At 38.0% G+C, this 24,033-nt stretch overlaps 1 protein-coding gene across 1 annotated transcript; it reads right to left on the bottom strand.

The window, feature by feature from the left end:
• Positions 1–824: 824 nt before the first annotated feature.
• LOC131109989 (breast cancer type 1 susceptibility protein homolog) lies at positions 825–23,975 on the bottom strand. Its single transcript, XM_058062603.1, has 21 exons — positions 23,877–23,975; positions 23,505–23,591; positions 23,382–23,435; positions 23,225–23,305; positions 22,087–22,175; positions 21,827–21,869; positions 21,617–21,708; positions 18,054–19,979; positions 17,913–17,986; positions 16,058–16,160; positions 15,902–15,962; positions 14,753–14,814; positions 14,585–14,679; positions 14,417–14,504; positions 11,767–11,844; positions 11,633–11,673; positions 11,321–11,404; positions 8,723–8,780; positions 5,679–5,752; positions 4,100–4,154; positions 825–1,329 (listed from the first exon to the last, which is right to left on the bottom strand). Exons 2-21 carry the CDS (start codon positions 23,576–23,578, stop codon positions 1,235–1,237), a joined length of 3,327 nt encoding a protein of 1,108 aa, XP_057918586.1. The 5' UTR covers positions 23,579–23,591; positions 23,877–23,975; the 3' UTR covers positions 825–1,234.
• Positions 23,976–24,033: the final 58 nt, after the last annotated feature.

Here is a 24,033-nt window from a genome sequence, read left to right as displayed (position 1 = left end):
ACATTTTTGCAGCTAGCTGTTTTTTAAAGCATAAAAAAAATAATGACTAATAATAGCTTATGCATTGATATGAATGACTGGAAAGCTGTAGCGTAAGACTTGCTAACCGTGGGTGATGTGATGCACAACGACATTTACATTAAACTAAGCCCTACAGTCTTTATGGATTTGTTTGCAGTGTAAGTTTCTACTCCTGAAACGCTGCACACAAGAGTGAACATTGTTAAAAGGTACACCACTACTGTGCTGCATCTGCTATTGCCGTAATGTCCAATGTATAAACTACCCCGTCGTTTTTGCTGTAGTGTCAAAAAAATCCACTCTCACCAACGGTTTTCTAAAGGCTGGACTACTGTGGGATTAAAAGGACAACACAAGCTCAAGGGTTAATTTGCCTCAAGATGAAAGTAACACAGAACGACAACAAAAAAGAGAGACTGACAACATGTGTGATGAAGGAATTATGGGGCTGTTCAATTCTGACAATGCGGAAGACGCAGGAAGAGGGAATGACTTTTCTGGTATGACTACGGTTAAACCAGCCATATTACACGCACTGATCGGGAATTATTATTATTATTATTTTTTTACTTCATTTAAAAAAAGGTTAAAAAAAACTTTATGTGCAAAATAATTCACGGTATTAAATATCCATACTGTATGTTCATTCACTCGAGTGTCGCGGGGGGCTGGAGTCTATCCCAGCTGTCTTCTTCAGGCAAGAGGCGGGGTACACCCTGGACTGGTGTCCAGCCAATCACAGGGCACATATAGACAAACAACCATTCACACTCACATTCATACCTATGAACAATTTGGAGTCCCTAATTAACCTAGCATGTTTTTGGAATGTGGGAGGAAAGATGGCCGAGGGTGGAATTGAACTCGGGTCTCCTAGCTCATAGTGTATGTATAATTTTTTTTTTTTTTTTTTTAATTATTAGTGGGTACGTTTTACATTCAGGTGCGCATTTGATAGTCCGGAAATTACGGTATTTTCTGATACATTTGGAATTGCCACTTCTTCTTTGGACACAAAGAGACAGAAGAGGGGTGCAAACCTTTGAATGCCAGTAGAGTTATTTATTAAGTTGACAGAAGACATTAAATAACAGTTTTTTTTTTAAAGTATGATTAGTGACACTTGGTTTACTATGTACATGGTTGTACTTTGATTTATCTACATTTGTACATATTAGCGATTTAGGAAATGAAACCAAAAGATGTCTTTAGCTCACGTTTGGTAGTTTGTGTAACCCTGTAGCGTGTAGGTGGCCACCGTGTCCAACAACCAACCACGAGTCACAACTGTGGCCTGTTTAGCGAGACCTGTGTAGTGGATAACAAGGCTGTGTCATTAGATCCATCATTGAGCATTCATTTTATACCAGTTATCCAGTCACCTTGGTTGAAGGTGAGCTGGAGCCTATCCCGGTTGATTTTAGGTGTGAGTCAACTAAAGCCATGCTCAAGTGTTAAATGTGTATCTTGTGTATGGATATATGTAAAAGTGTGAACCTCATTATATTATTATTATTATTATTTTTTAAAACACACGTAATTTATTTACTACATATTTTGGTCGGACATTTTTTATTTTATATATTTTTTTCAATCCATAAATAATACACACTAATATTGTAAGCTTAATGTGAATTGCTTTTTTTTTTTTTTAATTTAACAATTTTACTGTATTACTGAAGTTTTCTTCCCATAATATTTCAGTAGGTAATACTACATGTTTGGACGAAGAAAGGAGAATAATGGGATGTAATGTAAGAAGGTTATGGACAACTGATTACCTGGACCTTGACTGAGTGCTTAGGGATGCGGAAAAAGGGAAGTAGCGGCATTAAAGATGCAGCAGTGCAAATTAGCCTTACTCTTGGCTCTCACGGGATTAATAAAGCACCGCATATTTACACTCAGCGGCCCTAACATTAGGCACAGCTGCGTAATACGATTCTGCCTGAAACGGTTTATTACTGCTGACGGCAAGCATGATAATAAACATTGTCAACCTCATACCGCTTTGGGAGTCATAATAATTATTGTGGGAGAAAGACCATTTACCATTTATTTTGTACGCATTTAAATTCATTTTTATTTGCAATTATTTTAAGTATTTTTTTTTACATTTAAGTGATTTTTAATTTGTATTTTTTACACTTTTATTGATGCCATTTTTTATTTCTATTACATCGTTTACACTTTTATTGAAGCAATTATTTATTTATTTTATTTATTTTTAGCACCGAGTTAATTTAAAATGTTATATTGTATTTAATTGCATTTTTAAGACATTTTTATTTCTATTTTTTATATTTATTATTTATATTATTTATATCTTCTTATTTAAGTCAATAATAATCATTGTGGGTGTAATTATGTGTATCCCCCAGAAAGACTATTTACCATTTATTTTGTACACATTTAAATTCATTTTTATTTGCAATTATTTTAAGTATTTTTTTTTACATTTAAGTGATTTTTAATTTGTATTTTTTACACTTTTATTGAAGCCATTTTTTATTTGTATTACATCGTTTACACTTTTATTGAAGCAATTATTTATTTTATTTATTTTTAACACCGAGTTAATTTAAAATGTTATATTGTATTTAATTGCATTTTTAAGACATTTTTATTTCTATTTTTTATATTTATTATTTATATTATTTATATCTTCTTATTTAAGTCAATAATAATCATTGTGGGTGTAATTATGTGTATCCCCCAGAAAGACTATTTACCATTTATTTTGTACACATTTAAATTCATTTTTATTTGCAATTATTTTAAGTATTTTTTTTACATTTAAGTGATTTTTAATTTGTATTTTTTACACTTTTATTGAAGCCATTTTTTTATTTGTATGACATTGTTTACACTTTTATTGAAGCAATTATTCATTTATTTAATTATTTTTAACACCAAGTTAATTTAAAATGTTATATTGTATTTAATTGCATTTTTAAGACATTTTTATTTCTATTTTTTTTATATTTATTCCATCATGTAGTTTTCTATTTATATCTTTTTATTTAAGTCAATAATAATCATTGTGGGTGTAATTATGTGTATCCCCCAGAAAGACCATTTACCAATTATTTTGTACACATTTAAATTCATTTTTATTTGCAATTATTTTAAGTATTTTTTTACATTTAAGTGATATTTAATGTGTATTTTTTTACACTTTTATTGAAGCCATTTTTATTTGTATGACATTGTTTACACTTTTATTGAAGACATTTTTTATTTGTATTACATTGTTTACACTTTTATTGAAGCAATTATTTATGTATTTAATTATTTTTAACACCAAGTTAATTTAAAATGTTACATTGTATTTAATTGCATTTTTAAGACATTTTTTATATTTATTCCATCTTGTAGTTTTCTATTTATATATTCTTATTTAAGTCAATAATAATCATTGTGGGTGTACGTAATGAACTGGCGTACTGCGACCACCGCTTCTGAATCCATTTTGTGTCTAGAAGCGAATTCTGGCAGTCTTTTCACGACTCGGGTGTGACAAATTCTCCCCGCCCCTCCTAGCGCCATTTTGACATGCCCTTTCGGCCATTTCTTTTCTGTCCGAAATCTTTCACACTTTGTTCTTGTCTGTAGGAGCCATCTTTCATTTAAGGACAGGGCGGCGGCGGCGGCTACCACCTTTCCCGTCTGTCACAATCTCGGAGTTTCACACTTGCAGGAACACCGACTGCTTGTGAAGTGCCAAGTACGGTAATTTTAAAGCTTGTAGATGATGTATGACAAATAAAATAAACGTTAAAAAAACAAAACAAAACACAGACCACTAGGTTAGTATAGGCCTTTTGTAGCCTCCTAATATTATCTTAATCATCTACTCTGATGCATTTGCCGTTGTTTGATATCCGTGCAAAGCTGACAGACACAGTATGAAAACAATTACAAAAGCAAAACACACCTTGGTACCGCAACTCCCCTGGTGGATGTGTGCATGAATTATGTAACGGGCTCAACTCTGCTGTTGTTGCTGTCAGTCTTAAGATATTCTTTATGAACTTTGCATGGGAAAGTGTGTGTGTTTGTGTGTGATAAGACTTACCGCTGTACGAGAACTGTGCCGATCCATGCTGAACGATGACCAGCTGATTGGACTTCTGTGTGATCAAATTATACGGGTTAAATGAGCCACAAGTACACTCAACACATTTTATATTCTAAAAGGCAGAATAGATAGATATGGATATGCTTTAGAGTAGTCAGTGTACAGCTAAGTTCAGCTGAAAATAGACATTGTTTAAATCAGGGGTCTCAAACTCAATTTACTTGGGGGACACTGGAGCTCGGGTATGGGTGAGACTGGGCCGCATCAGGTTTTCCAAAAAAAACCAAAAAAAACGCATTTATTAAAAACAAAAAAATTAAAAAAAATTAGCTTTGGTTCCAATTTTCTACAAGAAAAGCTCCGATAAAACATCCCACTGTTCTCAAATATCTTACTTTTTATTTTTCTTCACAAAATAAGATGAAAAATAAATAAATCAAAAATAAAAAAAATCAATTAATTAGTAATAAATAAATATAATAATAATAATAAAACGACAAATAATAAAAACTTAAGAAACCACATATAGTTGGTGGGTAGACAAATTATTTTTTTCAGATTAAAATGAACAAAGCATTATTAGAGCCCTGTAGACATGACAAAACACGACTATAGTCACATTTATACTTTTTATTTACAACATATTGCGCAACTGCAGGGTCTTGAGACACATGCTAACTCGCAAACTAGAGAGCTAGCGACCTAAACGGTAGCCTTCAAGTTATTTCCTTTCAACTTAAATAGCCAAAAACTTACCACTTCCACACGGATAGGGAGGATAACTATTAAGTTATTTAACCTTTAACATGAACATGAATCAAACGCAATAATTTTTTTCTGGGTACATGATACCATACAGCATCCAAAATAGCCAAAAACTTACCACTTCCACACGGACAGGGAGGATAACTATTAACAGTTATTTAACCTTTAACATGAACATGAATCAAACGTAATAATTTTTTCTGGGTACATGATACCATACAGCATCCAAAATAGCCAAAAACTTACCACTTCCACACGGACAGGGAGGATAACTATTAACAGTTATTTAACCTTCCATATCAAACTAACATTAAACTTTCATATCAAGGCGGGGGGCCTCAAACTAGTGTCCTGCGGGCCACATTTGGCCCGCGGGCCGCGTGTTTGAGACCCCTGTTCTATGGTATTGTAGTCCAATGTAGTAGAGTGTAGTATAGGATGGCAAAAAATCTAGTATAGTATACTATGATCTACTATTGTATGATATTTTATGTTATTATGCTAGCATTTGCTATCAAACATTAGAGATATGCAACAAATTTTCTACCGCTTATCCTCACAAGGGGCCGCGTGTTTGAGACCCCTGGTTTAAATGCAGTAGCTGGCAACCAGTTTTGGGCGCACGTTACTTTTCATTCATTCATTTTCTACCGCTTATCCTCACAAAAGTTGCGCGGGGGTGCTGGAGCCTATCCCAGCTGTCTTCCGGGGAGAACATGCTAAACACTTGCTAAATCGGCTAATAAACAGCTCTTGTGCGTATCGAATGGAGCGGCAATAATAATGATCATTTTCGGAATGGCAGTCTTACCCTTTTACTGTCGAGCACAGGAGGATCTTTGACCACGGTTGCTCCACAGAGTTGCACCATCCACTCTAATTCATCTGTGGAACACACATCATTATTATTAGCACACATGGAAGTGAACGCAACTTCGCTGATCGCTGATGTTCGCCCCTTTGGCGCTCACAGCCACCAGGGGGCACACTTGTGTTCTGTGCTATAAAATGCAGTGACGTCTAGAACTCCATTTTTTTCCCCCTTTGTGATTTCACAGCGACAACAATAGAAAAAGTGTCACTAAAATATTCAGTCCGCCCACTCGTCATTCTCCTCATACTCCTGAATGCCGGGAGGGTTAAAAAGAAATAATATAACAGCCGCAGGTTTCAAGCCGTTTGTTATGCCAGTCAAAAGTCAGCATGAGCTCCTTTTTGGATGGCGGGCATACGTGACGCCGCCGACATCATGGCTGCTGAGGGTCATTTATGATTCCGAAAACAGCACTAGGGGACAGACGTGACAACAACATCACTATATATTTATATAAAGTCATTTTATTGAAGGTTGAGGGTTCGATCCTCCGGGCTCCTGTGATCATGTCGAAGTATCCTCGGGTAAGATACTGGATCCCCAGTATCCCCCATTTACCATTTATTTTGTACACATTTAAATTAAATTTTTATTTGCAATTATTTTAAGTATTTTTTTTTACATTTAAGTGATTTTTAATTTGTATTTTTTACACTTTTATTGAAGCCTTTTTTAATTTGTATGACATTGTTTACACTTTTATTGAAGCCATTTTTTATTTGTATGACATTGTTTACACTTTTATTTAAGCCATTTTTTATTTGTATGACATTCTTTACACTTTTATTTAAGTGATTTTTTATTTGTATGACATTGTTTACACTTTTATTGAAGCCATTTTTTATTTGTATGACATTCTTTACACTTTTATTGAAGCCATTTTTTATTTGTATGACATTGTTTACACTTTTATTGAAGCCGTTTTTTATTTGTATGACATTGTTTACACTTTTATTGAAGCCCTTTTTTATTTGTATTACACGGTTTACACTTTTATTGAAGCCATTTTTTATTTGTATGACATTCTTTACACTTTTACTTAAGCCATTTTTATTTGTATTACATTGTTTACACTTTTACTGAAGCAATTATTTATTTTAATTATTTTAACGCCAGGTTAATTTAAAATTTTGCATTTTTAAGACATTTTTATTTCTATTTTTTTTATTTATTCCATCATGTATTTTTCTATTTATATATTCTTATTTAGGTCAAAGCAAGCAAATGTATTTCATTCATCATTCATTGGCCGAGGGTGGAATCGAACTCGGGTCTCCTAGCTGTGTGGCCTGCACCACTCAGTTCGCTTCAGTCATTAAGTTTCAAAAATTCATAAATTGATTAATTGATCGCTGTCTTGTGGTTGACTATAGCCTATTATTAGTCTAATCAAATATTGCAATACATTCATTCATTTTCTACCGCTTTTTCCTCACGACGGTCGCAGGGGGTGCTGGAGCCTATCCCAGCTGTCTTCGGTCGAGAGGCGGGGTACACCCTGGACTGGTGGCCAGCCAATCACAGGGCACATATAGACAAACAACCATTCACACTCACATTCATACCTATGGACAATTTGGAGTGGCATGTTTTTTGGAATGTGGGAGGAAACCGGAGTACCCGGAGAAAACCCATGCATGAGATGGCCGAGGGTGGAATTGAACCCTGGTCTCCTAGCTGTGTGTGCGCTAACCACTAGACCACCGTGCCGCTCTTTTGGAACATGTCCAAAGTGCATTTTAGAGGAATTTATGAAGACATTTTATGAAGGAAATGAAGAACATAAATGCTTGCTTACCAACCATGCATAGCATAAAGCAGGGGTGGGCAAACTACGGCCCGGGGGCCACATCCGGCCCGCCAAGTGTTTGAATACGGCCCGCCCGTTCTTTCCAAAGTGTTTCATTTAAAGTCAACATACAAGCTGGCATCATGGCTTGAGCCGACATTTTCATGGTTTGGCTGTTTTATCAATTTCGTTATTTGATGCGGTCTGTTGTTTACAAAGTGCTCCTGAAAAAAGGGACACGAGCACATAATGATAATAATAATAACAAATAATAATATAAAATAATAATAAATAATAAAAAAATTATTCTTATTATTATAAATTTATAACGCACTTTACATCAAAAAAATGATCTGAAAGTGCACATATAGCAGATTGCATAACACTTTTACAGATACAATAATTTCGTTATTTGATGCAGTCTGTTGTTTACAAAGTGCTCCTGAAAAAAGGGATACAAGCACATAATAATAATAATAATAGTAATAATAATATAAAATAATAATAACAAATAATATAAAATAATACTAAATTTACTCTTATTATAAATTTATAATGCACTTTACATAATGATAATAATAATAATAAAATAATAATATCAAATAATAATAAATAATATCAAATAATAATACATTTATTCTTATTATTATAAATTTATAATGCACTTTACATCAAATAAATAATCTTAAAGTGCACATATAGCAGATTGCATGACACTTTTACAGATTTAATAATTTCGTTATTTGATATGGTCTGTTATTTACAAAGTGCTCCTGAAAAAAGGGACACAAGCATATAATAATAATAATACAAATAATAATAATAACAAATAATATAATAAAAATAGTAATAAATGTATTATTATAAATTTATGACGTACTTTACATCAAATAAATGATCTCAAAGTGCCCATAAAGCAGATTGCATGACACTTTTACAGATACAATCATTCCAGCTGGACTGTTACGTGTGAAATATCGAGTCTGCCCCCTCGTCAATTTTGTTAAATGAATGCGGCCCGCCAGTCAAAAAGTTTGCCCACCCCTAGCATAAAGTATAATTCAATATATATAAAAAAAGTCAGGTATTTCCCTTTTAACTATGTAGCGCAACATACTGTATGTGTTGAAGTGTGAAAACAGCCTAATTGTGTTTTAGTGCAGACGTTAATAGTGCGTCCTTTTGAGTTCACCTGTGGTCATGTCTGTGAAGGGTCCTTGAAAGCAGATCTCATAGCCCCTCATGAGTAGCTGAGGAGACAAAAGGTTGGTCATATGAACAATAGGAGCAATGGCTATTATCATACAAAATGAAAAACAACCTATCCAGCAACAAGGATGAGTACTTTTGTTCATTCAGGGTCACAACACACACATTGGCTGGAAAACATGAATAGTAAATGGCTTTCTTGAGCAATGGCGGCCATGTCACATAAGTCCTAGCCTGGTACGGTTAGTAGCATGGAAGGGAAATATGATGGAAAACTATTTATTTCTCAGTGCATCCATAATGATCATTAGCCAGAGGTGCTATGCGTGATGAAAAAAGTGTTTCGGGTGCAGATTTTTAATTTAGACAACACTAATGTCCTTCGGGGTGTATTGGAGTGTCACATAAGTGGGCGGCGTTCATTCATATACAAAATGACTGATACCCTGAGCCTCAACATTGCACTGGTAGTTTGTTATGATCCCACAAAAACACTGGAACGGAACCTTATGGTCCTTATGGTACCTATGGTTCCTTGATTCAGTTATGGGAGCTTTTTATGAAAAAAATATATATATTTCTTGCTAGTGGAGAGCAGCTGCTGTTTGAAATTGATGAATTTTTGCAGTCGGGCATGGTGCATTCATGCACGGTATGGATAAAAATCAGCAATACCGGCTGCCACTCCTAAGAAAAATAGCTTAATTAATTATATATTAATATAATATATATAATATTTTATTTTGCTCACTTTATTTAGCTACATGAGATCCGCAAACTATAACCTTTCAAGGCACTATCATACTTTTATTGAAGCCATTTTTTATTTGTATTACATTGTTTACACTTTTATTGAAGCAATTAATTATTTATTTAATTATTTTTTTTAGCACCAAGTTAATTTACAATGTTATATTGTATTTAATTGCATTTTAAAGACATTTTTATTTCTATTTTTTTAGTTCTGCAAACTATAACCTTTCAAGGCACTATCATACTTATATATACATATATATATAACCTTTTGTATTAACTGCCATCATATTTATGATAATTAAGTGTCCGTATAAGACATACATTTACATATTGCTATTATTAAAAAAAAATAAATACAAAAAAATTATAAATAAATATTGCTAATATGACTTTTCTTTCACGATTAGCTAGGAAGAATTCACATGCATCTACTGCCTTACATTTTAAAAGGGGATCTATTATGTTCATTATTCTACCCTTTGTATTGAGTTGTGGACTCCTATAGAGCAGCTACACACAATAACCGGCACGGAAAGCTTTCCAGATCTTCCAGAATCTGCACCTATTCCAGCTGTATTTCCTTGGCTTTCCAAAACAACGTCTGTTTTAAATTAACTGTTTTAAATTGTTTGACGGTCCTTGAACGCACCATCGTGTGTGTGCTCACTTTCTCCTACACAGTACAGATAGACTGCTATTCAGTATTTCTTTCACCTCATATTTGGTTTCAAATGCTGATACTATGTGGGAATGAATCAAGTTACGTTTTGAGTATTAATGTTTATATTTGTTGGTGCACAACCGATACATCAGGGGTCTCAAAGTCAATTTACCTGGGGGCCACCGGAGCTAGGTTCTGGGTGAAGCCGGGCCGCATCAGGTTTTCAAAAAAAAAAAACCCAAAATGCATTTATTAAAAACTGGGGAAAAAAATCGATAAAAAAAACAATCTTCAATGCTTTTGCTTCTGCTATACCCTACACTTTTTCAGTACTTTGGTTCCGGTTTTCCCACTCCAAAATATCTGATAAAACATTCCACTGTTCTCAAATATCTTTGTAATTTGTATTTTTCTATTCACAAAATAAGATTAAAAAAAATAAACAAATTAAGAATAAAGACAATAAATCAATCAATCATAAATAAATAAGTAAAATAATAATAAAACAGCAAATAAGAAAAATGTAAGAAACCACATACAGTTGGTAGAGAAATTATTTTTTTCAGATTCAAATGTACAGTAATAAGTTATTTAACCTTTAACATGAACATTAATGAAACTTAATAATTTGACCCAATTAGCAAGTTAGCATCGTACTCAGTTCCATCTGGGAGCAGCGCTGTAACTTTAACAACATGTTTGATGAAATGTATTTTCCGTTTTATTCCAAATCATTTCCTGCATTTATTTGTACCCAGCGTCATAAGCCTTTAGCTTCATTGCTAATCCAAAGCAAAACAGGGTGGGGTAACAGGGTAGGGTAACAGTATGGGCGGGGGCAAACTCATGTTAATTGTGTCCGGTGTGCACACAGCTTTAAGCTGTCATTTCAACATTAAAAACTTTGGTATCAAGGTGGAGGCCTCAAATTAGCGTCTCGCGGACCACATTTGGCCCGCGGGCCGCGAGTTTGAGACCCCTGCTATACATATATAAAAAGAAGAATACTGATTATAAAAGAGATTTCTTATTTTATTACAATTATGTTAAGAGATTCAGGTCAAAGTATTCCAAGTATATATTTTTTTCCTCTTTACTAAGCACCTTTTTCCTGATTGTTCCCAGTGTGACGTTAACATGAATTCATACAAATGCACGACTCACGTTTTCGTCGTCGGTGGTGCGAGCTCTCATGGGGCCGAGGTGGTGGGGCCCGTTCACCACGTCGCCTCTCACTTCAAAGTCACTCTGCAAAAAAACGCACCAAACTGAATTAATTGAAAACTGATATTGACTGAATAAAAAAAAAACGTATCAGGGGAAAAAATGCTCTGGATTTACTACACCACAACAAACCAGATGACGGGAATGTACAAGCAAATAATTCATAAGGTGTCGTCCTGCTGCTTTAATTTGGCACGAAGACAGCCACGGATGTAAGAAGCATGGAGCGGAATTAGAATAGTACAAGCGTACCTCATCCAAGACTTTCTTTTGCTTGAAGCACTCCGAAATCCCTGCAGGGAAGAAATAAGCAAAGTTAGTGAGAGTGGACATTTATTTTAGTTTAGATAAATCACAACAACGAGTAGTAGTATTGTAATACTTACAGTGGAAGCTCACCACCCACTTCCTGCCGGCAATTCCAAGGAAGTACTTGAGCGTCCGTTCGCATACCATTTGTTCATCTGGTGGTGGGGAAAGGTACAAATTTATTTTGTAATTTGTTCTAAATCTCACACACTCAAAGACGCGGCCCGCGGGCCAAATGTGGCCCGCAGGACACTAGTTTGAGGCCTCCGCCTTGATATGAAAGTTTAATGTTAGTGCGGCCCGCGCAAGTTTGAAAAAAAAAATTAAGAAAAAATTATTACGTTTGATTAATGTTCATGTTAAAGGTTAAATAACTGTTAATAGTTATCCTCCCTATCCGTGTGGAAGTGGTAAGTTTTTGGCTATTTAAGTTGAAAGGAAATAACTTGAAGGCTACCGTTTAGGTCGCTAGCTCTCTAGTTTGCGAGTTAGCATGTGTCTCAAGATGCCGCAGTTGCGTAATATGTTGTAAATAAAAAGAGTATAAATGTGACTATAGTCGTGTTTTGTCATGTCTACAGGGCTCTAATAATGCTTTGTTCATTTTAATCTGAAAAAAATAATTTGTCTACCCACCAACTATATGTGGTTTCTTAAGTTTTTATTATTTGCCGTTTTATTATTATTATATTTATTTATTTATTACTGATTGATTGATTTTCTTTATTCTTGATTTGTTTATTTATTTTTCATCTTATTTTGTGTAGAAAAATAAAAAGTAAAATATTTGAGAACAGTGGAATGTTTTATCATTGACTAATAATAGGCTATAGTCAACCACAAGACAGCGATCAATTAATTAATTTATGAATTTTTGAAACTTAATGACTGTATTATGGACTCAGTGGCATAAAAAAATGGATGGGATGGATGTTTGTTTTAAGGATTTTTGGGGGGTATTTTATAAATATTAAAAAATATTTTAACAAATTTAAATTTGTAAAAATTATGAAATATTAGTGTGGCATTGGTTGAAATTGTGCTGGATAGATTAGCAGTAAAAAAATAATGAATTTTGTATTTCTTTATTATGTACAATGTTAATTATTAACAAAATTATTTTTCTGACAAAAGGATGTAAATAGCTGCATAGGTAACATTCATTCATTTTCTACCGCTTTTCCTCACGAGGGTTGCGGGGGGTGCTGGAGCCTATCCCAGCTGTCTTCGGGCGTAAGGCGGGGTACACCCTAGACTGGTCAGCCAGCCAATCACAGGGCACATATAGACAAACAACCATTCACACTCACATTCATACCTATGGACAATTTGGAGTCGCTAATTAACCTAGCATGTTTTTGGAATGCGGGAGGAAACCGGAGTACCCGGAGAAAACCCACGCATGCACGGGGAGAACATGCAAACTCCACACAGAGATGCCCGAGGGTGGAATTGAACCCTGGTCTCCTAGCTGTGAGGTCTGTGCGCTAACCCCTAGACCACCGTGCCGCCCGCATAGGTAACATATTCTAAGTAAATATAGTCACATTCTCCACTCGTATAAGTTCACTGTTAAAAATACGTATACTGTATGCTGAAAGTAAACGAGTGTTTTTGTCGGCAATAGCAATTATGTGCTAATTACCATTACCATTACCATATGCAGACTTGCATCCAAATATTTTAGTCAGGTCGTCTTCCAGTCCTTCGCGACCTTAAACCCTGCAAAAGGATCGAGAGGCCAAGCGCTCCCGCTTCTTGGTTGCTGGGGAAACAGCTGCCATTAAAAAGGCCTTGTGAAAAGCGTTGGCATTAATGTGGTGCTTTGGAGACGGCAAGCGCTGAAATTAAAAATAATCTATCGGGAAGGGTAATTAGCCACGAGGAAAACGAACGAGGCCGGAGGCTCAAATGGAGAGATTTGCTTCAGAAGTGGTACCAAACAAAGGAATGTTAAGGAAGCTTATTTTATGTCTCGAGTAAGAGAATTTATTTAAAATTGAAAGTATTGTGTACCGGGCGGCACGGTGGTCTAGGGGTTAGCGCGCAGTCCTCACAGCTAGGAGACCAGGGTTCAATCCCACCCTCGGGCATCTCTGTGTGGAGTTTGCATGTTCTCCCCGTGCATGCGTGGGTTTTGTGAATGGTTGTTTGTCTATATGTGCCCTGTGATTGGCTGGCCACCAGTCCAGGGTGTGCCCCGCCTCAAGACAGCTGGGATAGGCTCCAGCATGCCCGCGACCCTTGTGAGGACAAGTAGTTGAAAATGAATGAATGTATTGCAATATTTGATTTGACTAATAATAGGCTATAGTCAACCACAAGACAGCGATCAATTAATTAATTTATGAATTTTTGAAACTTAATGACTGTATTATGGACTGAGTGGTTAGCGCGCAGGCCACACAGCTAGGAGACCCGAGTTCGATTCCCCCCTCGGCCATCTCTGGCCGGGTTTTCTCCGGGTACTCCGGTTTCCTCCCACATTCCAAAAACATGCTAGGTTAATTAGCGACTCCAAATTGTCCATAGGTATGAATGTGAGTGTGAATGGTTGTTTGTCTATATGTGCCCTGTGATTGGCTGGCGACCAGTCCAGGGTGTACCCCGCCTTACGCCCGAAGACAGCTGGGATAGGCTCCAGCACCCCCCGCGACCCTCGTGAGGAAAAGCGGTAGAAAATGAATGAATGAGTATTGTGTACCTAAAGCGTACACATATTCATACCTGTGCGCATTATAATGTGAGTCACCTCCGCGGTCACCCGGGAAACCAAACGGGCGCCAACTTTCTTGGCAAACCTTTTCACCGTCATCTGCGAGACAGAACGATGCGATGGGTTGCAGGCCAGCTAAAGCAGCGCGCTAATTGCCGTCTCACTGGATGAACACACACCTGCTCGGCGGCCGCCAATCCAGACGAGACCAGCACCATTTTAGCCTTGCCGCAGCCTCTCTCGGGGGTCTTGTTCTCTTTGTCCTCGTGCACGGCTGATGAGGAGAGGAGCAGGTTTTTTTAGGTGTGGGTTTGGAAACTGGAAAAGAGAGAAAAGTGTGGCCTTACGTGTTTCTGCGGTGCCGATATGTTGTAACGCGGCACAATGTGCATCTTCTGCAGGAGTTTTCCTGCAAAACAAAACAAAAATCAAATTAATACACTGGGAATGTCGCTCCATTCACTGTCTGGAACTTTTTTGTAGACTTCCCTAGCCATCCATCCCGGAATGTACTGGATTTACATCAGGGGAACATGTATGACGATCATTCCCACACAGATGATGGCTTCCAGTCATAAGGGATCCCCCCCCCCCCCCCCCGACAACATCTCCACATAACCATCTGCCGTTTGACACCCCTGCACAACCTGACAATGCCCCATCTTTAGTTCAAATTCCAAACAGGTAATTTTGTGTCGTTGAAGGAGTTGAGGCCTTTCAAGACATTTCTTGTTCTAAACCACGGACGGGGCGGCACGGCAGTTGAGTGGTTAGCGCGCAGACCTCACAGCTAGGAGACCAGGGTTCAATTCCACCCTCGGCCATCTCTGTGTGGAGTTTGCAATGTTCTCCCCGTGCATGCGTGGGTTTTCTCCGGGTACTCCGGTTTCCTCCCACATTCCAAAAACATGCTAGGGGTCTCAAACTCAATTTACCTGGGGGCCACTGGAGCTAGGGTCTGGGTGAGACTGGGCCGCATTTTTTTATTTACAACATATTGCGCAACTGCAGGGTCTTGAGACACATGCTAACTCGCAAACTAGAGAGCTAAGCGACCTAAACGGTAGCCTTCAAGTTATTTCCTTTAAACTTAAATAGCCAAAAACTTACCACTTCCACACGGATAGGGAGGATAACTATTAACAGTTATTTAACCTTTAACATGAACATTAATCAAACGTAATAATTTTTTCTGGGTACATGATACCATACAGCATCCATATCAAACTTGCGCCGGCCGCACTAAGATTAAACTTTCATATCGAGGCGGGGGCCTCAAAGTAGTGTCCTCGTGGCCGCGTGTTTGAGACCCCTGTATTTGGAGGTATCACAAAAAGGTATTCTTTTGAAAAAAAAAAAAATAGGGGTAATTTTTCTAGAATAATTTATTAATTTTACGAGAATTTTGACGAGAAGTCGTGTATAACAAGAAAAAAGTACTAACGTAATGAGACTACTTATTATTATTATCATGTTTCAAAAAGATGGTCACCAACCTGTGGAGGTCTTGGTTTGCTTCCTGGTCACGTGGAACAATGAGCTGTTGCACATCTGAGCCTTATGAGTATAAAGTATAAATTCATAAGTACATAGTATATAGGATTAAGATAATACACTGATTGGCTTGGTTAATAATGTAGTATGTTACACACATGTGGGCGCAGACGGGTTGGCCTCCTTTTCCTGTAAAACCTCAGACACCAGCGCCATCAACTTCTCCAGCCTCACTAGCTCTTTCTTCATCTTCAGTTTTTGCTGGAAAAAAAATGTACATGATTTAAGCTAAACTTAGCCGACGGGATAGTTGGTACAATATTTACAGTGCATGCAGAATGACATAAAAATATAAAAACATATCAGCTAACATGTGCACACATCGTAGTGTCGCAATAACAATTAAGAATGTTCCCTAGTTTGCACAAACAAGTGCAATGATTGCTCAAATATGAGCAGTGGCGATACGTTGCTAAACCCGCTGAGGCGTCAAATAAATTTGATAAAGATATAAGTATTGCGTTATGATGAATGAGCGAGAACACTAAGCTTCATCTCCTAGGCGGCCATTCGCCGAATGTAAATAAAATGCAATTTAGAAAGATGCTGAGTGGGGTTTTTTTTTTTTTTGAACTGAGCAAAGTCATCCATCATCCAAAAGCTGACAGCATATTGCCCTCTACAGGACAAGGAGGGTCATTGCGTGCATTTGCATAAATGCTGAATGGAACCAGTTTGTTGTCAGTTTGAAGCATGAAAGGACAGTAATGCTCAAATTGAACAAGATTACAGTATATTGAATATTATTGAAGGATATATTAAAAGACAATATTTTATACACTATTAAAAAGTCATAGTATTTTAATGCGCCTTTGAACTTAATGTAATGCGCTTTATTTTTATTATTTTTATTTTATATTTTTATTTATTTATAAGCACAATTTCAACCAATGCCACACTAATATTTAATATTTTTTTTACTAATTTAATACATTTCTTAAAATATTTATAAAATACCCCCCAAAAAGCCTTAAAACAAACATCCATCCCATGCATTTTCTATGCCGCTTATCCTCACTAGGGTCACAGGCTTGCTGGAGCCTATCCCAGCTGTCTTCAAGCAAGAGGCGGGGTACACCCTGGACTGGTCGCCAGCCAATCACAGGGCACATACTATAGACAAACAACCATTCACACTCACATTCATACCTATGGACAATTTGGAGTCGCTAATTAAGGGTATTATTACATGTAATAGTTAATGGGGGGGGTTAGTGGTTAGCGCGCAGACCTCACAGCTAGGAAACCAGGGTTCAATTCCACCCTCGGCCATCTCTTGTGTGGAGTTTGCATGTTCTCCCCGTGCATGCTCCGGTTTCCTCCCACATTCCAAAAACATGCTAGGTTAATTAGCGACTCCAAATTGTCCATAGGTATGAATGTGAGTGTGAATGGTTGTTTGTCTATATGTGCCCTGTGATTGGCTGGCCACCAGTCCAGGGTGTATCCACTTCACTTCCTGCTTTCTAATATAATTTAAGTTTTTTTTGTTTGTTTGATTTATTTTTTGTCACATATGTAAGTTAGTTTGTTCTGTTGCTAGTTGAGATAAATCAATATTCCTAAGGAATGGGCGTTACCTTTTTGGTAATCTAAGGAAATACAGCTGGAATAGGTGCAAATCCTGGAAGATCTTTAGTTTTATGTGTATTTCTAAGGAAATACAGCTGAATAGGTGCAGATTCTGGAAGATCTTTTGTTTTATGTGCGGGTTATTGTGTGTAGCTGCTCTACAGGAGCCCACAACTCAATACAAAAAGACGATAAATTTGCATTATGGATCCCTTTTAAGATAATTTTCATACAATAAAGTACAAAGTATACAATTAAGATATTTGTAAAACTAAACACAGCTAAAAAATAATTTCTAAAAAATTATAAAACACCAAAAATGAAATGTTAAATAAACAAAATATAATGCAAAAATGATATAGCATACAAAAATAAGCATACCTGGGTAACTAGAACTTGGCTTATGAACTGTGACGATTCCACAGACCCACTACCTCCATTGACCGGCCCATCACCTGCAAATAATAAAAATAACTTTATGATTCTTATAATATATATAAATATAAATCATCGGAAGCTTACATTCATCCGACGATCCAAACAAGTCGACGGACCCTTGGCTGGCACTAATGCAGTCGGGACTCGGACACGCGGGAGGACAGGCTGCGATGCAATCAGCAGCTTCCTGGATGAAGTCGCCTCGAGGAGTCAAAGTCGCTAACTCCTCGTTGGATTTGCTCGATGAGCCGCACTCCGATGACGACTGGAGCCTCGGAGTCCGCCTCCTCCTGCTGCTTTTCCGAGGGTTGCTCCGGATGACCGACTCCATGCTGAGATCCTCACTCCGAGTGGTCTTGGATTCATGGAGCGGTGCTGCGAGACCATCGGGAGTCAAAGAGGACTCGGCATTCAAGAGATGTTGGGACGGTTCTAACGCGTTCCTGCGGTCGTCTTTTGCGGAAGACTCGGGAATCTCCTCACGTTCCACAGCATGAAAACGGATTCCGGAATCTCCTACATGAGGAACGACGGACACATAAGGACTTTCCGTTCCATATTTTGCCACCTTGTTGGGACTCAAGGCGCTGCTGACGCTACTCCTGAGGAGAGCACCGACATCTTCATGATCTGATCCTTGCGTTGGAGACTCCATCCGCGGAATAAAATCGCTACAAGTCGGATTAGTGAGGTCGGTGAGGTTCTCCACACTGCGGCTCCTTTTTCCATTTGGACGCCTGAGATTGAACGACTTCCTTTTAGTGGCTTTGAAGCTCTTGAGAAGTTGCTCCGTGTCCACCTCACTGTAGTCCTCCTCCTCTGCTGGAGTACTTTGGATCTGACGGGAACCTGAACGATCCTCACTGGTTTCTGGAACTTCCTTAATGGAAGACGCTGTTTGTCCGATCTCCATGTTCTCGATGGCGGCGATCTCTTCATCGTAAACGCATCCATTACTTTTCTTCGGCTTCGCGTCCAATAAATCCGATGCTGACGTTTTCACGGATGCACCTTTCTTGGGAACGCTCATCTGGGAGCACAGGGAACGTTTCCGACCTTTCCTGGTGTTCCTCGCGACAGGTACATCCTGGTCCTCGCTGCTGGGGTAGTTCTCGATATGAACCTGAACCGCCTCCGACGGCGGCTTGCTCTCTTCGTTTTGAACTCCGGAAACCAGAAGAAGCGGTTTTGCGGCTCTCGTGTGCTTGACTCTTCCCGAGTGAACTCTCCTCTTTTCCGCTTTTTTTGGAGCTGATCTTTCCGTCTCGGCTTGGGCCTGCAAATCGGAGTCGACCTGCAATGTCTTCGCGGACACGAGACATGGAGTTTTGTTGTTAGCGTTGTCTTCAAAAGAGTCCATGCAGATGTCATCTTGGAGCGTTTGAAGTTCTTCTTCTAGATGTTTTACACGTTCCTCCTCAGAGCTCGGTGTCAGGGTGTTCTTCTTCCTTTGTCGTTTTCCCGATGGTTGTACCGTTGGTGCGGTGAAGGTATTCCCCGGAACAGAGAAGGCTACTTTGGCTCTCCTGCCTCGTTTGTAGGTGGCCCCAAACACTTGCTCCTCAAGAGCTTTGGCTGGTAGTTCCTTCTTTGGGTTCGGCTCGCTGATGTTGAACACGTCGACGTCCAACGTGGAAGTGGAGCTGCCGGAGTCATCCGGATCTGGGGCGCCCTCAGCGGATTTCGTCAACTCGAGGCTCCCTTCAGCGGGGACCTTCATGAGCCACTCTTTGACCTTCTCGACACTTTTTCTCGTCCTCTTCTCGAAGATCTTGTCAGGTTCCGGATGTTTTTTCTGCTTCTGCCTGGAGGATTGTCTTAGAGGCTCTGGATCAACTGGCATGAAGTTGTCTTTTCTCCCTTTCCCTCGAGTTTTGCGAGCAGATGCTTTGACTCTTGTCTCCACCGAGTCCAAGGATTCCGTTGTTTGGATCTTGTCCTGAACTTCGCTTTCTGTTGTCAAATGACTGGAATCTTCAAATCCCATCACTTTGGCAAATCCATTGAGTGCTACAAAGGGTAACATAAACAAATATTAAACTAATTTAGCCCTTTAGTGTCAATTCGTGTGTGTAAAACTAGAATTGAGGCTGCACGGTGGTGAAGTGGTTAGCGCGCAGGCCTCACAGCTAGAAGACCCGAGTTCAATTCCACCCTGGGCCATCTCTGTGTGGAGTTTGCATGTTCTCCGGGTTCCTCCCACAATCCAAAAACATGCTAGGTTAATTAGCGACTCCAAATTGTCCATAGGTATGAATGTGAGTGTGAATGGTTGTTTGTCTATATGTGCCCTGTGATTGGCTGGCCACCAGTCCAGGGTGTACCCCGCCTCTCGCCTGAAGAAGACAGTTGGGATAGGCTCCAGCACCCCCGCCACACTCGTGAAAATTAATGAATAAAAATGGCCGCTGGAATGTAAATACATATGTAGCATATATAGCTACAGTACTACAGTAAGAGTATTGTGCCATATCAACCAGACAATACACTACCAATGTATGATGCAGAATATTAACCAACTACTATGCAAGCTCAAAAGACTCATTAAGTGGTATGAATGTGAGTGTGAATGGTTGTTTGTCTATATGTGCCCTGTGATTGGCTGGCCACCAGTCCAGGGTGTACCCCGCCTCTAGCCTGAAAAAGACAGCTGGGATAGGCTCCAGCACCCCTGCGACACTCGTGAAAATGAATGAATGAAAGAATAAAAATGGCTGCTGGAATGTAAATACATATGCTGCATATATAGCTACAGTACTACAGTAAGAGTATTGTGCCACATCAACCAGACAATACACTACCAATGTATGATGCAGAATATTAACCAACTACTATGCAAGCTCAAAAGACTCATTAAGTGGTATGAATGTGAGTGTGAATGGTTGTTTGTCTATATGTGCCCTGTGATTGGCTGGGCCACCAGTCCAGGGTGTACCCCGCCTCTCGCTTGAAGAAGACAGCTGGGATAGGCTCCAGCAAGCCTGTGACTCTAGTGAGGATAAGCGGCATAGAAAATGGATGGGATGAATGTTTGTTTGGTGTACCCTGGACGGCTGGGATAGGCTCCAGCACCCACCGCGATTTTTGAGAGTCAACCTCAAGTAACAAAGGTGACTTCCTGTTTTGGTTGCCATTTTGTAGCAAGCTAAGGACACTAACATGGCCGTTTTGTGATTAAAAATACATTAAGAACACAGTTTGACTGATGCAGTTAATAACATAACAAGATACGCCATATTGGACGCTAAAATGTACACAAAATGAGGCCTAATTTTCAACATAAACCAGAAAACAAACAAATAGTGACAGGTGCTAAATCCTGTAACGTTTAAAAATTGGCAGAATAATCGTTAAAATGTATTTATTGTGTGGAATTGAGAGTTAATACGCTTACTAACTTAGACTCCACTCTTTTGCTGTCTAAATATGTCAGCTGATGATAACATGTAATTAACACATGATGAATTTGCCAATTCAATTATTCACCCTAAGAAATAATAATAGAAAACGATATTGATATTTTGTGTGGAAAATACTCTTCTGCATCAAACACAGCACTAAATATCACAAAAAGGAAAATTTCTATCCAATTCATAACCAGGCATTAATAAATCAATACATATCCATGTATGTTTTCAAGCCTTTACCTGCTATAGTTGACGAGTGAGAACTTGGAAGAACTTCCTCAACATCCTTCATGTTGTCATCAACCTGTTGCTTCATGTCACCAGTTGTCAGACTGTTTAGAGTGAAAACAATCACAATAGTAACAATCAGTAATAGTAATAGTAACTACAGTGACAGTTTAAGAAGAGTTAAAACGAGTTAAGATGTTGCTTGCAATCACACACACTCACGATGATTGGCGGCCGTCTTGGATGTGGATAAACCCAGTAAAGTCTGAATGGAAAAATTGTCTCATTTACATCCTTCAGTACAGTCATAGAAAACATATAGACCTGAATATAAGACGGTATTTCTCCCATGAAAAAAAAATAAAAATACTGCAACAAAATACACACAGACCTGAGTACTGAACTAATCTGATGCTAATTTTAAGTTAATGGTGATCAAAGACCGGCTGTCTTATATTTGGGTAAATAGTGACTGTACTTACAGTTTGTGCCCGTGTCGCGTTCGTAAGCGTGGATCATGTCTTGCAGGCCTGTGACAAGCCTCTGAAAACCTGGACTGTCCTGCAAGCTCCTATGTTTGACCAAAAATAATGTTTTTAAACAAGATTGTGGAGAATTTCACTATGGCTACGTTTACACTGCAGGGTATGATTCACAAGTTGGATTTTTTTCTTTAAATAAGATTTTTGTTTTTATGTGGTTGTTCATATTATCACACAAAAATTCGATATCACTTGAATTTCTGTGTTTTTACACAAGTAAACATTGTTGCGGTGTTAGCATTAGTGATTTCCGACCTGATACTGTTACAATTTAGCATTGTGATTGTCAAGTCAAACCCTTGTCCAAAATAATTTAGATAAGACAAATATGAGAAAAAATAAATAAAAATAAAAAATACTTTTCATAGCCCTCATTAAGGGAATAATAAATTTGGGCATCGAAGGAACGCGCTATGCTAATTTCTTTGCAGTGGGCTTATATTATTTACAGCCTTTATAATAATAATTTTAGTTACTTGGCAAGATAGGCGCAATGCAAATGATTTAATAAACAGATCAAATAAAATAACGGAATAATGAAGAAAGAAATTAAGTAAAGAATAAGTTAATACATGCAGGTAAAGGGGATAAAATTATTTCCAACCGTTGTCAAAATGTTTAATGGTTAATGTACTGCTGAACAACATGATTTATATCTTATATAAATACTTGTATATGTATATTATTGTGCATATTATATATATTTAGAAATAATATGTAAATTGTGTATACTTATACTTTCCCCTTTTTTATTTGAAGGTTTTCACCTGTGCTACACTACGCTACACTGTGCTGTGCTGTACATTGCCACAACAAGACTTGTGCCTCACTAAATAAAACCCAAAAACAGCGAAAGCATCGAGTGGATCCAGTCTTTCCTCAGTGTGGCTACTCAGACCCCCTTTTTCAAGTTCAGGGGATGCGCAAGGCTAGAAGGAACTTGACAGTGATACCGATACGATTCTATATGCAAATTCACCTTATGAATTAACCACGCCTTTTCATGGCTGCCTGCATCAGTGACTACCTTTCCACCTGCAGTGTCAACATCGCCTAAAATGTTGAATATGCACCCAACCTTTTTGTTATCTTTTCTTTACACACAGGGCAGCTGGATCCGTTTAGTTTGCTGTTGTCCAATAGCTTCAGCATGCAAAATCTAAAGAGGGAAACAAAGCAATAAAACAATGTTGCAAGTAATACAAGTGCAAATGCAATACAACAATAATACTTACTTGCAAAACTGATGATCGCACTTGGTAGAAACGGGTTTGGTTAATAAATCCAGACTAAAAAGAACAGAAGGGTGTAAATAAAATACAGACTTACTAATAAACTATGGAATGTACCATATTTACCATATGGGGCATTGTAGAGTCTCCCAAAGGGCAGCAATTCCCCTTTTGACCTCGGTGACATTCTGGGGGCTCATTATGTTGATTTTCCTAATAAAAAACGCAACAAACAGTTACGAAGTTTCTGCAATACGTCACCGAGAGAGAGGATTTCTATGAATTAGAAATATGTCGTTGTTGTTGTCGTCATGACGCACCAAAAGCACAAAATGGCAACTTGTACAATGTAGTTCCAATGTTATTCATTTAGGAAGTTAGCTTGATTGGTACGACAACAACATAGTCGTTTTCTAACTTGACACCGACATAATGACAACGCGGCATGTCAGCTAAAACGCTGAAAGTTGTTAAAATGTTGTAGTCATTTACACTTACCTTATTTTTTAATTTTTTAACCTTGTTTTCTTTCAGCTCCGTGATCGTGACGTGATTCTCTTCCTTCAGTTTTCCCGCAACTTCCGTCTTCTTCTGTCGTACACGCTTAACAGCAGGGTACATTGCTGTTGGGCGCCCTCTAACGGTGGGAAGTCAG

The sequence above is a fragment of the Doryrhamphus excisus genome, chromosome 22 (genome assembly GCF_030265055.1).
Source record: "Doryrhamphus excisus isolate RoL2022-K1 chromosome 22, RoL_Dexc_1.0, whole genome shotgun sequence".
Taxonomy (NCBI): Eukaryota; Metazoa; Chordata; class Actinopteri; order Syngnathiformes; family Syngnathidae; genus Doryrhamphus; species Doryrhamphus excisus.
The sequence above is the reverse complement of the archived record's forward strand: the minus strand, read 5'-3'. Positions and strand labels throughout refer to the sequence as shown.